This window comes from Pleurodeles waltl, chromosome 4_1 (assembly GCF_031143425.1).
Source record: "Pleurodeles waltl isolate 20211129_DDA chromosome 4_1, aPleWal1.hap1.20221129, whole genome shotgun sequence".
Classification (NCBI taxonomy): domain Eukaryota; kingdom Metazoa; phylum Chordata; class Amphibia; order Caudata; family Salamandridae; genus Pleurodeles; species Pleurodeles waltl.
The window spans coordinates 856,984,607-856,998,224 of NC_090442.1; the positions used below are offsets into that span (position 1 = coordinate 856,984,607).

The window sequence follows — 13,618 nt, forward strand, 5'->3', positions numbered from 1 at the left end:
AATGTCGGAAAGCTTCCGCCTGGAAAAAGTCTTCAAAACCTATGCACCCTCACCCCTTCCATCGCATCACACGCATTCCCCGGGCCATATGTCGGAGAATGGCTGCAACCACCAGATCTCTAGTGACCTGGAAAATGGAGAGTGCATTATCACCTTGCACACCACAGGCTCCCACACTATATATGGGCAGCTCTAGGAGGCCGTCCACACCACTACAGCCCACTAGGAGTCTGTTCTCTTAGTTATCTTAATCATCACACCATAGTGCCATGTGCTGTAAATGCACCTCATAGTAATACAATTCGAGGTCTGGGAGGCCTAGTCCCCTTTCAGACGTGACCAATTTCAGAGTTGTTAGCCGCACCCTGCTATGCTTTCAGGCCATTACTAGTGACATCAGGAGGGTGTCAATGTCTCCAAAGTTGGATCGTCACATAAGGTGTGCTGTAACTGATAAAGACACTGAGTGGAGGAGTATTGTTTTTGCTAGCTCAATACCGCCTTCAGTTGACAGAGGGCGTGTGTCCCAGAACATGATGGATTTTCATAAGTCTGTTAGGACTCTACCCAATTGCTTGCATATTGCAGGTAGGTGCCATGTGCTACCAATACCCCATGGTATCTGAATCGCTCTACCTCCCATCACATCTCCCCATGTGAAAGAGAGTCCGCTGGCACACTGAGGAGGCATCCCAAAGGAAGTGCCAAGGACTTCTCACGACTAATGCGGAGGCCCTGTTATCAGACTAAACAGCTCCAGGTCTGGCTTCAGCAAAGGTATAGACTCTTGAGTTTCTCTGGGATGGACCAGCGTATTGTTGGTGTACATGGAGACGACATATGTAATATGGTCAAGGACTAGCCTCCTGTCACTAAGCTCAGGCCAGAGATTAATCGCCCTAGGCTCTAATGCCTGTGCAAACAGGAGAGGGGATAAATGGCATCTCCTTGGTGAGGGCACTGCGATCCAGGTGGGGTGACATCACAACAGCCCCGTCCACCCACTTGCTGGTTCAGTACTTGCAGGTGGTGGGTTGTGGCCAACACCTAATTAGCTGGCTAGCGGACACCCTGAGAAACTAGGCTACCCCTGAAAACGACACATTGCGCGTGGCATGGGAGATGGACACTGGCAACTCGATCGCGACAGCAAGATGCAGGGCTGCCCTGTCAGGCCACCTTAACATACCTCGTAACTCCCGATTCCGTCTAATCCAATACTATATAGTGAACAGAGCCTATCTCACACCTGCCTGCATGAACAGTTACTTTAATCGGCAAGATGCGGCCTGCCCTCTGTGCCGTAAAAACGGAGCGGACCTGCTCCATATGGTATGGTCCTGTCCTAGCCTGGTAGCCTACTGGAGGGTGGTGACTGACAACTTATCTACCTGTATAGTACAACAGATACCCCACACATGGGAGACATGTATCCTAGGACTGTTCCCCAGAAGCAAACAACGAAGAGCAGAGGCGCGCTTCATAGATCTAGGACTCATCGTGGCGAAAAGATTAGTGACCCTCAGGTGGAAATCACCAGACCCCCCACTGGTGCAGGCCTGGAGGCGCTCTCTCGGGGTGTGGGCTGGGGCTGAGAGGGCTCGGCACTGCGACGAGAGGAGATTCAAGGGCTGCGACAATTCCCGATCTCTGACTGCTGGGAAGAGCTCTTGCAACAACTGCATGACATAGAGGTATACCCAGCGGAGGAGGGACTGGACTAATACAGGCGAGTAATAATGACCGTGAAAATGCGCCACACAGGATGACTGAATGCGGGAACCAACTAGACACACTATGGCACTATGGGGAGGGAAAACCACATGCATCAAACCAGATAGCTGATCCAGTCCCTTTGCTAGCAAACCAATCTGTTGTAACCGACCCCCACCCCGACACGAAAACAGTCACAATCAAAATGACCACATAACTATTTGACCCCCGGCTAATGTTGTTGTTGTTGTTCCTTTTATTAGGTTTTTTTCTTTATTCAAATGGTAAACTATATAAGACTCATAGGGCCTGATTACAACTTTGGAGGAGGTGTTAATCTGTCCCAAATGTGACGGATATACCACCAGCCGTATTACGAGTTCCATAGGATATAATGGACTTGTAATATGGCTGGTGGTATATCCGTCACTTTTGGGACGGATTAACACCTTCCTCCAAAGTTGTAATCCGGCCCATAGTGTTTGTTTCCTCAACAGAAGTACTATAATCAAGCAATTGTGATTGGAAAAATGTTATACTAATGAATGCCATCAAGCACTGTGCCGACCTAACAGACACTATGCATACAAACAACCACTTAAGCTATGCCTGCAGTATTGAACAACAAAACGCAACATACCTGGAATTAAAAGACACACAGGATAAAAAACTAATAAAGCAGTGGTTGTAAAAAAAACCTGAAGAACTACACAGACTAACTGTAAAAAACATTGCATTAATGTATCACCAATGTACTAAATATCTCTTAAGGATATAAGTAACATACAGTAAGATATGCTAGCTTGTAGCAAATGCCAAAATAAGTAACAATGTAAAATCTTAAAAATGGCAATAAACAGACTTATGAAATAAGAGGTATATAATTGGGCATATCATCCATGATTTGACGATTCCCCAAAGTGTTTTCACTCCATGCAGCGGCCTCAGATTTGTCAAGCAAAGTTGTCATGGCTGGTGCTTTTGTGAAGCATCAGTTCCTTTGCAGGCTATTCATCTCTGAATGTTTAGTATTTTACTTATTTTGAGCTAATCTCAGTTTTAAGCAAGCTTTGTTATTGAAGGTTCTCACAGATTTGGCTAGCGATGTCTGTGTCTGACCCCATGGCCACCCCACTGCATGCTTCTTAAATAAGATGCCTGGGGTCTAATCGACATACAGAGAGAGACATAAGACTACATCAACAAAACTGAGTAAAAGTGTGTTCACTCCGTCAGTATAGCCTAGGTTTTGCATACACAGAGCAAAGGGGAATTGATCAGGCTCATTATTAAAGTGAAATATAGAGGGTGTTATAGGGCATCAAATTGTCAAAGTTGAGATCAGTTCTTATCAGTTAAAACTGCAAGACCTCAACATTTACATCTCTTACACTGGCATCATGGTTCAATCAGTCTCCATCGCTGGTGAACAAAAAGTTCTTATACTGTAAGGCAAAGCTTTGCAAGGAAAGAAATTCCCCTTAGTAGGCACTGCAGGCCTACGCTCTGGAAGGGTCAGGTGTAGATAGTCTTAACATGGAAAGAAATCTGACAAAAAATTGAGGAAACAACACTTAGTTACAGCAATGGGAACATCTACATCAGTCAGGGAGTCTCGCCAAAACCCTTTGTACAAAGACAAAAAAATCTAATCTGGCTGCACCGCCAGGATTGCACAGGTGAAGAAGCAACTTAATCTGGCAGCAGAAATCTTCCTCAGAGCTGAGCGCCGACGAGAGAAGCACTGAATGTGTTGCTATGTTGGAGCGCGCAACAAAGGGTCCGACACAAAAAGGAGCTGGAAGTTAGGAGCGAAGCAGAGCACGTCATCAATTTTCAAGTCAGAAATGTTGATTTTTTAACATTAAGAAACTGCAAGAATCATGTTTAGTTGTAAATCTTCTTTTGACTATGTTTGGGGTACATAGGTGTTAAAAAACATTTGTATTTATGAAACAGTTATTGCTGGAGGAGGAAACGTTACTGATCTTTAATACTGGTTCCTGTTAATAGTCACTGGTTTCTGTTTCAAGGCTTTAAATGATCATAATGCCACTACTTTAGTAGTGCTGTTGTTGCTTCAAGTAATTTAAAATAGTCCTTTTGGGCAAACCTTCTTCCTTCTTCATTGACTACATTAGGCCTTTAAGAGACATTGTCCCATTACTACCTGAATATTACATTTATGTATGTGCTCCTTAATTTGAAGACACATGATATTTCAGACCACAGGTGGATATAAAAAGATCTTAGTGCTAGAGCAGACATGGATACTGGACCTGTTTCTGCATCATAGGAATATGCATTATGTTAGAAACATTCCCTGCTGTGTTTGGAGACCCAGGAACACTTCATAACGCATGTCCATATATTGCATTACAACTTTCGAAAGCCTATCAGAGGAAAGGTGTTCCAAAGTTTAGATTTTTTCTAATACTAAAAACCCTATCTCAAAACTACTTTCCTGGACTTGTGACGCAACCTGATGCCTGCATTTCTAAGTAATGAGAAATATGGATTCTGTAGAAAAGATTTACAGTGTTGTACAGAAAAAGGTTTGTGAAGAGCCTATTGATTCTGTAAGCTACGTAGTTTTTTGTTATACACAATGCCTTGTATTTAAAGTAGTTTTTTGTTATACACAATGCCTTGTATTTAAAGTACGTAGACAAGAGTAATTTCGAATCAGTTTCAATTTATGAGGCAAACACTTAGAATAGTTATTAGAGGCTTTTCTTTCTGTTAGCGCTGGTTAGTTTAGATCTGCAGTTTCAGCTGCTACAACTTAAGGTGCAATGCCATATTTGTATTGTTTAATGTATTTGTAAATAAAACTAAAGAAAGTGCATGTATTTTGCAGGGAGTGTACGGCTTGGAGGAAGCTGTTGCTGAAATAAAGGAATTAAAAACCCACATTAAAACTAGAGATCGTGAGATCGAAAGTCTGACAAAGGAAATCAATCATCTTGAAATGAAGATCAATGATTTACTTGACGAAAATGAAGATCTCAGAGAAAGGCTAGGTATTGAAACAGTTTTATACCTTTGCAAAGTTTCACATGACTGTTTTTTAAAGCCTCGTTAAACGAAAGATCTGTGTTTTCTACTTCAAGTACAATATTGACTCTCTGACTCATTATGAAAACTCAGTTGATGCAGTAATAGCCTTCTCTGTCACCCCTTGTCACCTGAAATGTGCACTGTTTCTCGTTTTCTTACAATTACAAAGAAAGGCCTAGGATTTAGTCAGGTTTTTAATCTGTGGTTGGGGTGGGTACATTTACAGTTTTCAATGTTAAGTTCATTGTTGTACTCACTGGCATTATCAAACCCAGTATCCTTCAAACTACAACCAACCAATGATTTTTTTTTTACCAGAGGAGACCATACTCTGACATGGCCATAGAACTTAACAGTTCATGAAGTCCTCATACAACTTACTGTTCATATCAAGAAGTCCCACCCGAAGCACTGCATTAGTGTTTAAAGGATTGGGCAAAGAGCACTATAAGAATGCTATATACAGAAAACCCTTGCGTGGTACCTGATGAGTTGGAGAGTGTTCTCACAGGCACCTCAGTTTGTATCCAGCATCACTTCATATTGAAATCATGTTTTATTCCCCTGTTTCTTTATTGAGTTCCTCCCTTGTTATTCTATTATGATATAATGTAATTATCCATTTCTTCTGAACTTCTAGAGTCAAATAGACGTAACAGTCCTCAAGTACTGTGGTGGCGAGTATTCACTATATTTCTTTTTAGTTTATATTAGTACTTGTAAATTTGTTCATTACTTTTCGGTAACTGACATTATTATGTAACTGGCTCCAGTCCGGTCTACAAGGAGTACCTGTCCTCTAGGTGTGTTTCTCCCTTTGCTACTCATTTTTGTATGTTTCGTTCTAGAATGTGGATTCAGTCTTTTAGCTGTGTACTCTATTTCCACTAATTAGGGAGGTGTAAAACTAATGGCTGGGTGGACCCAAATTTACAGGTGTATGATATTTTGCCAGGTGAAAACATAATTGATGTGTCTTGAAATGCTGTTGCTCCCTGTCAAATATGGAATCTGAAATACCAATGGCAATATGTACTGCTGGACCTGAAATAGTAATTCTGTAAAACCACTTCAGTGCACTACAGAACTGAGTTTCTCCTTTGTTTTCTTCTACTATTAGATGCCCATTGAGACATGTGGGGTGTAGTGGTCCATATACCAGTACTCCATGGTGCTCCTCTTTGCCTAACAGGGAATCAGTATTTATTGGTATAATTAGAGCTCTGCCACAAACTTTTTCAGGAGATTCTTGACAATTTCCTGCTTTCATGGCTCACTGTCAACTGCAGAAATTTCCAACTGAAGGAGGACGTCTCTTTAATTTTGTCTTTTCTTACTAACAACTCATTAACCTGGTCTTCACCACACGTCTTCATACCGAAACCTGGTTTACTTCAGTATGACTCATTCTTGACTAAATCCAAATCTGTGTTTAACTGGAAACGGACAGTGCTAGAGGCACATATTAGGTTACTAACAAGGCAATGTATGCAGTGTGTGCAAAAGTTGGAATCTCACATTACAACCTTCCAGAGATGCTTCACTGATGCCTCTCAGACTGATGAAGCAACAGCTGTCGCCCTTTAACTCAGTCTCATGGAAGAGCTAAAATATAAGGTTCTGTGGTGGTCAGCCAAGCAACAACAATGTCCACACTCATTGATCTAGTGCTCCGGACTGATGAAAAAAATTATCAATCAGCGTAAAGAAAAAGGGAGGAGTATCATCATCCTGTTACACCACAAGAGCCCCTGCCATCTTTACTTCACCTCCGCCAAAAAACCTATGCTATTTGAGTCAGTAGGAAGAAAATTCATTTTGAAGAAAGAGTATAAGACACAAAGAGTATATTTGTCCTTATTGTGGTCATGATTGCCACTTTATCAGAAACCCACGGATTTAAGAAAACTGGGAGGTTTGGCCTTCAACTGGCATGCTTTTTCTGAGTACAGTGCTTAATAGTACTAAAAAGCCCATTCTTTTCTTGAATGTGAGCTTGTAATTACCACAAGTTCCCTTATGTTTTGGGACCTACTGTACTCAGGAGCATGATGTATTGAGAAATACATTTGAATAGCCCCTTTGTACAAGACTGTCATTGTAGGAAAGTACCCTCTTTTTGGCATGGTTACCCCCATTTTCTGCCTGATGTCAGTGTGTTTGACTGTGTTCACTGGGATCCTGCTAACCAAGACCCCAGTGATTATGCTCTGTCCCCTCGAAATGTTGTCACTGCATACTGGTAACCCAGTATTTCACCAAAATTGGCATACTAGTGCCCCCTTATAAGTCCCTAGTATATGGTACCTAGGTACACAGGGCATTGGGGTTCCATGGGATCCCTGTGGGCTGCAGCATTTATTTTGCCACCCATAGGGTGGGTGCCCATGCAAAGGCTTCTGCAGGAATGCCATTGCAGCCTGTGTGAAAAGGTGCATACACCCTATCACTGCCATTTACACTGCATCAGGTCACTTATAAGTCACCCCTGTAGCAGGCCCTCCATCTCTGAGGACAGGGTGCAGAGGACGTGTGTGAGGGCGCCCCTGCGCATGCAGAGGTACCTCCAGGTCCATGTTCTTTGACTTCATGAGTGCGGGGACACCATTTTACGCGTTTACTGGACATAGGTCACTACTTGTGTCCAGCTACATAATGGTAACTTCAAACATAGGCATGTTTGGTATCAAACGTGTTGGACTCCTACCCTAATGCTTTGGCATGCATTGGTTCTATGATTCCATGCACTCTGGGGGCTCCTTAGAGGACCCCCAGTATTGCCATTCCAGCCTTCTGAGGTTTTCCAGGCAGCCCCAGCTGCTGCCACCTCTCAGATAGGTTTCTGCCCTCCTGTTGCTTGAGCAGCTCAAGCCCGAAAGGCAGAACAAAGGATTTCCTTTAGGAGAGAGGGGTGCCTCCCAAGCCTCTAGAAATGCTTTGAAGGGCACAGATGGTGCCCTCCTTGCATAATCCAGTCTACACCAGTTCAGGGACCTCCAGTCCCTGCCCTGGCGCGAAACTGGACAAAGGAAAGGGAAGTGACCACTCCCCAGTCCATCACCACCTCAGGGGTGGTGCTCAGAGCTGCTCCAGAGGTTCCTGGGCTTTGCCATCCTGGATTCCAAGTTGGCAGGGCACTCTGGGAGCATCGGAGTGGCCAGTGCCAGCAAGTGACTTCAGAGCCCTCCTCTGATAGGTGCTTTCCTGTTAAGCTGACCAATCCACCTTTCAGGGCTAATTAGGGTCTCTCTCTTGGGTGGTTCTTCAGATTCAGATTACAAGACTCCAGCAGGAATCCTAATCATCCTTTACTTCTTACCAAAGAATCTGCATCTGAACCCTCCAGGAACTCTACAAAGTGCAACAAAGAAGCAAAGACGACTTCTGCAACATTGTGTCTTCAGCTCCTGCCAGCAACTGCAACTGTTTCCAGGTTTTGCATCCTCCAAGGACTGCCTGTCTTCAGCCTGCACCAGAAGAATGAAGGAATCTCCCTGGGAGTGAAGGAGTCACTCCTCTGCTTCAGCAGGCAACCCTCTGCAGGGTCGACTGGTGGCGTGGGTTCACTTTCCTGACTAAGTGCGTGGATCCAGTATCGTGGGGGGTGGACTGAAGTGGTTCCAACAGTCCACACATCCAACAGTCCAACTTTGGTGGAGGTAAGAGCTTGCCTCCCCACGCCAGACAGTACCCCGTGCACAGCCTGTTTTGCAGTTGCCAATGCTTGGTGGCATCCTTCCATTAAGTTCTTCGTGCACTGTCAAGCTCTGGGCCCCAGCACTCCTTCCTGCAGCGCACAGCTTCATGGGTGGTTCTCCGGCAGCATGGGACCCCTTTGTGTAGTGCTGCATGGGCCTAGTTTTGCACCTCCTTTGTCCCTGTGCTGTGGGACTCCTGTGCACGCTGCCTGGTCCTCAGCGGGCTCTCTGAGTTGCTGAGAGCCCCCTCTCAATCCCCCTCCTAGGTATAGTCCACCAGGTCCCTCCTGGGCCCGGGCAGCGCCATTTTCCCCTAACTGCAAGCTTTGCGTTTGCCAAGGCTTGTTGGCGGAATCCAGCGACGAAAACCAGACTGCATTCATCCATCTGGCGTGGGACATCTTCTGCGCCAGCCTGGAACCCACATCTGTTTTCTTGGGTGCAGTACTGACTGTTGTTCTTCACTGATGGTTCTTCATTTGCACTTTCATCCAGGTTGGCAGGGCCTCCTGTTCTCCCTTGACTCTTCAGTGCTTCTTGGACTTGGTCCCCTTTTCCACGGGTCTTCAGGTTGAGGAATCCATTGCTGGTGTCTTGCAGTCTCTTCTGGTTCTTGCAATATCTTCTTTCTCATGTTCTTGTGTGTTCTAAGAAAGTTACTGTGATTTACTCGTGCTTTCCTGGGCTCTGGGGTGGGTTTTACTTAACTTTGGTGTTTTCTAATATTCCCAGCTCCCCTTTACACACTTAACTTGCCTAGGTGGGAAACCGACTTTCGCATTCCACTTTCTTTGTATATGGTTTGTGTTCCCCCTAGTCCCATTTCTAACTATTGTGATTTTCACTATTTGCACTGTTTTCTAACTGCGGTTACAACTATTACTGCCTATTAGTGTATATAATTTGTATATTACTTACCTCCTAAGGGAGTATAGTCTCTATGGTATTGTTGGCATTTGTGTTACCAAAATAAAGTACCTTTATTTTTGTAACACTGAGTATTTCCTTTCATGTGTTTTTAGTACTGTGTGACTACACTGTTATTGCATGCACTTTGCATGTCTCCTAGGTAGGCCTTGGCTGCTCATCCACACTACCCCTAGAGAGCCTGGCTTCTAGACACTGTCTACATTTCACTAATAAGGGATAAGTGGACCTGGTGTAAGGTGTAAGTACCCTAGGTACCCACTACAAACCAGGCCAGCCTCCTACTGTCATGTTCTATTGAAGACCAAAGCGATTGCTGAACCCATCAGGGCAGGTCATGGACTCCATTAATATTCACATGTAATGAAAGTAACAAACCGTTTGGTTATTCCTACTTTAACCAGTCATGTTGAAATGATTCATTTCAATAGCATTAATACGCCCATCATCTCTAGCTTTCTGGCAACTTCATTGTTGAGGAGTCATAATCACTCCATTTGCTGGACCAAGGAAACCATTCAATTTTTTTCACAATATAATTTGTCACATTGTTTTCCATTGCTGTCTGATTTAATCTTCAGGTCTGGATACAAGAAAATCAGGTAGAGGATGACAGAGTACCAGGGGAATGCCAGGAGTACCTTGATATTTTATATGAGAAAAAGGCAGATAGGTTGCCCCCACATAGACCGTATGACTGAGCTATGTGTCTAATTTATGGGCACATATATTCCATGGGTGAATATGCCATGTCCCAGTGGTAGGAGTAAAAAGTGTAAAAGTACATTTAGGAAAACTTGTCTGAATGGTTTAATTCTCCTTCAACATGACCAGCAGGGGCTTCCATATTTTCTGTGGTAAACTTTGTCCCCTGCATAGATTATTCAGAACAGAATGCTGTTCAAGTGCACAGTTGATATCCTCTGTCATGAACCTTAGTATTAATGGATCAGTTATGTTAGATGGATTGTTATGGTGCAGTTTATCACCCCTGATGGTATCCAGGTTCTGTAGCCAGGAGTTTGGGCCCAGTGGTGCCCCTAGTTGAACAACCTGTCTTAAGCTGTTTGCGGACATTGAGGAGTGGAATAGCAGTTCTGTTGTGTTGAGGAAGTTGGTTCCAGTTTTTGGCAGTGATGAAGGAGAAGGCATGCCATTGTGCCTTGCTTCTGCAAGGGAGAGAGGTGGAGCACAGTTGTTTGGAGGGATGGTAGAGTTGAAATCGGTTATTGGGGTAAGCTGGTCCAGCATTGGGGAGGGCCTTGTAGGAGTGGGTGAGCAGCTTGAACTTGTAACTCTTCTTGATGGGTAGTCAGTGAAGTAGGGAGTGACAACGCTTCTGTTGACATCTAGGATGTATGAGGGCGGTGTTTTGGATGGTCTGGAGTCTTTGCCTGAGTTGGTTGGAGATGCCGATGTAGATTGTGTTGCCGTAGCCAAGTCTGCTGATAATAAGGGCTTGGGCGACCATGCGTATTGTGTGCGTGGGTAGGCATTTGAATATCTTGTGTAGCATTCTAAGGATGTGGCAGGAGGATACATTTGTGGCATTGACCTGTTCATCATTAATTTGTCCTCTGGGACGATGCCAAGGTTTCTGGCGTGGTCCATGGGGGGAGGGCGTGGTACCCAGGTCGGGTGGCTGCCAGAAGGAGTCCCAAGGGTAGTTCTTATTTCCAAAGATCAAGATATCCGTTTTGTACGTTTTGAGTTTGAGGTAGTTCTCTCAAATCCACTTGACCACGTTTGACACGCAGACTGTGAAGTTGGTCCCGCTGGTGTTGTTTGTATCCAGGAGGAAGGAAGGGGATGAGCTGAATGTCGTCCACGCAGGAGACAATGTTGATGTCGTTGGTGCGTATGATTTGAGCGAGGGATGCCAGGTATACATTGAACAGGTTTGGACAAAGGGAGAAACCCAGGACGACCCTGCAGACTAGCTTCTGGTGTTCGGAGGTGAAAGTGGAGAGTCTGACTCATTGTGTCCTGTTGCAAAGGAAGGAGATGATCCAGCTCAGTGCGGGCGAGTCAGTGCGAGTCTGGCGACGAAGGTGCCATGGGAGAGTTGAAGATAGCTAAATAATTCACCATGTTGGAATTACGAGGTGTCTATATTATTTTAAAGCAATAACATTTGGGAATATTTGCAGGCAATGAAGCAAAGTCCTTATTTAACAGCAACTAGGACCAGTATGGGTATGTTTTCATGACTTTGAACTATGTAAAATGTTTTCTGCCTTCCAACACTTTGTAACTAACATTCTGCTAGACACTGTAGACCATTTTGTGGAGGTATATGTTATTTTCCTCATTGCAGCCAACTCTGAGAAGTATTATGAAGGCTATATCAACATTGTGTGTCTGGAGAGCTGTCCAAATGTCCCTTCAGTGCTTCTGAAGTTGACTTTGTGGGTTATATCATCTTCATTCAGATTGTCACGATGAACGAAAATAAAGTAAAAGTTGTTACCTAGTGGCCTGTTCCAAAGACAGTCAACGACATTCAAAAATTCATTGGATTTGCTGCTTTTTGTTTTTATAGACAATTTGTCAACTTTCTTCCATCTTAACTCCTACAACTTCCATAAATGAACACACCTGCTTTAGGGGGACAGAACAGGAAAGTGACATTCATATTACTTTTACGTAATGAAAAATCCTTTGCATCTGCACCAGCCACAGGTTGGGGTGCAGTTTTCTCCCAGGAAGATCCAAACACAGAAGCACTATAATCTGTGATTTTCTATTTGTGTGCATTATCGGAGGCTTTAATGCAGTACACCATTTGTGAAAGAGAATTGTGGGTTACCAAGGCAGCTTTTGGTCACTGACGTCCTTTTTTATAAGGAGTTGTCATGAACAATTGGATTGGACTGACCACAATTACCTGGGTTTCTCATGTCCATGTGAAGTGGAAACCATGATTCATCTAGAGGGATAATATTCTTTTTACAGTTTCAATTTCATATTAGCTATTGATCAAACAACCAACACAGCAATGTATATGTGCTTTCCAGTAAACAGCACCTACATAATATTGCTATTTATCTACCAGACAGAGAATTCCCTCAATAACTTTCTTTAGCTTCCAACAAGTATATCTAGAACTCTGCACTCATGAACGGATTAATGAAGAACCCATGTCCAGAACATGACATAGTAGATTACTGTATTGTCAGTGAAACTTTTATGTGCCATATGAGAAGATGTTCTTTAATTATGTCATGAAAGTCCAGTGTTGGGCCATCCATGTCAGCATCGCATTTCTTGTTCCCTTCGGTGCCCATACTTACCTCTGAGTGTACAGTAGTGTATATTAGTTTCTGCTATGGTATTCAAGCAGAAAGGCTAGAAGAAATCCCTATGGACACTGCAACTATTACCTACCCCTTATAGAATGTGGGCTACTGTTTCTATGGACTTTGTCGAAGTGGTACCTGAATGCTAACTATGTAACACCTTGTGGTAGTGATATATTCATTTACAAAAGTAGCATAATTCATTTACTTCAAAGTGTTGCCTGCTGCATTATTGTTGGCTGCTTACTTTTTGAAGTAAGCAGGAAACTATTTTAACCTTCTGCTTGCACGACAGACATGTAAGCTTATCTGTGCCTATCTGGCAAGCGTTTCTATGCCAATCTGCTCCCTGGCCCAACTGTGTTAGAGATAAGGGCATGGTTGCCTATCCAACTGTTTGAATTGCCTTAATTCTGAGTATAGATTGTATGAGCTCTTCACCTGACTTAGCATAGGTGTCTGCATACACCCCTTTTCAGTGTAAGATGCTTAATCAAACATAGTGACTTTACTTTAGGCCAAACACAGGGCATAGTTTTATAACTGAAAAGTATTAAGGATACTTTATTTCTGGTGTTCTTATCAGTCGCATTGAAGTATACAATTTTTCATATTGAGGGAAGAGTGACAGTGTCCCAACAGTATTTACTGTAACTATCTAGTCATAACAACCAATAAAATGAGGGAAATATGAACTCTGGGCACTTGTCCTTTCCAATCTCACACAGTGCTGCTATAAATTTCACTGGCATATTGGTCGACCGCCACCTGGAAGGTACCGTGGAATTTCCAACTTTATCACTTCAATAACTTTCAAAGGTTCCAAATGTATTGCAATGGGGGATTTTAGTGTATGGATAGATACCTCCAGTTCCGCCATTGTAGAAGGCTGGCCTGGTTTATAGTGGGTTCCTTGGGTAC

At 43.5% G+C, this 13,618-nt stretch overlaps 1 protein-coding gene across 2 annotated transcripts in view; it reads left to right on the forward strand.

The window, feature by feature from the left end:
- Positions 1-13,618, forward strand: part of CEP290 (centrosomal protein 290) — a 1,276,764-nt gene that overhangs the window by 314,075 nt on the left and 949,071 nt on the right. For both annotated transcript variants that reach the window (XM_069229617.1, XM_069229618.1), the window contains one exon: positions 4,574-4,736. In XM_069229617.1, the coding sequence (XP_069085718.1) occupies positions 4,574-4,736 (163 nt within the window). The remainder of the gene's footprint in view (positions 1-4,573; positions 4,737-13,618) is intronic.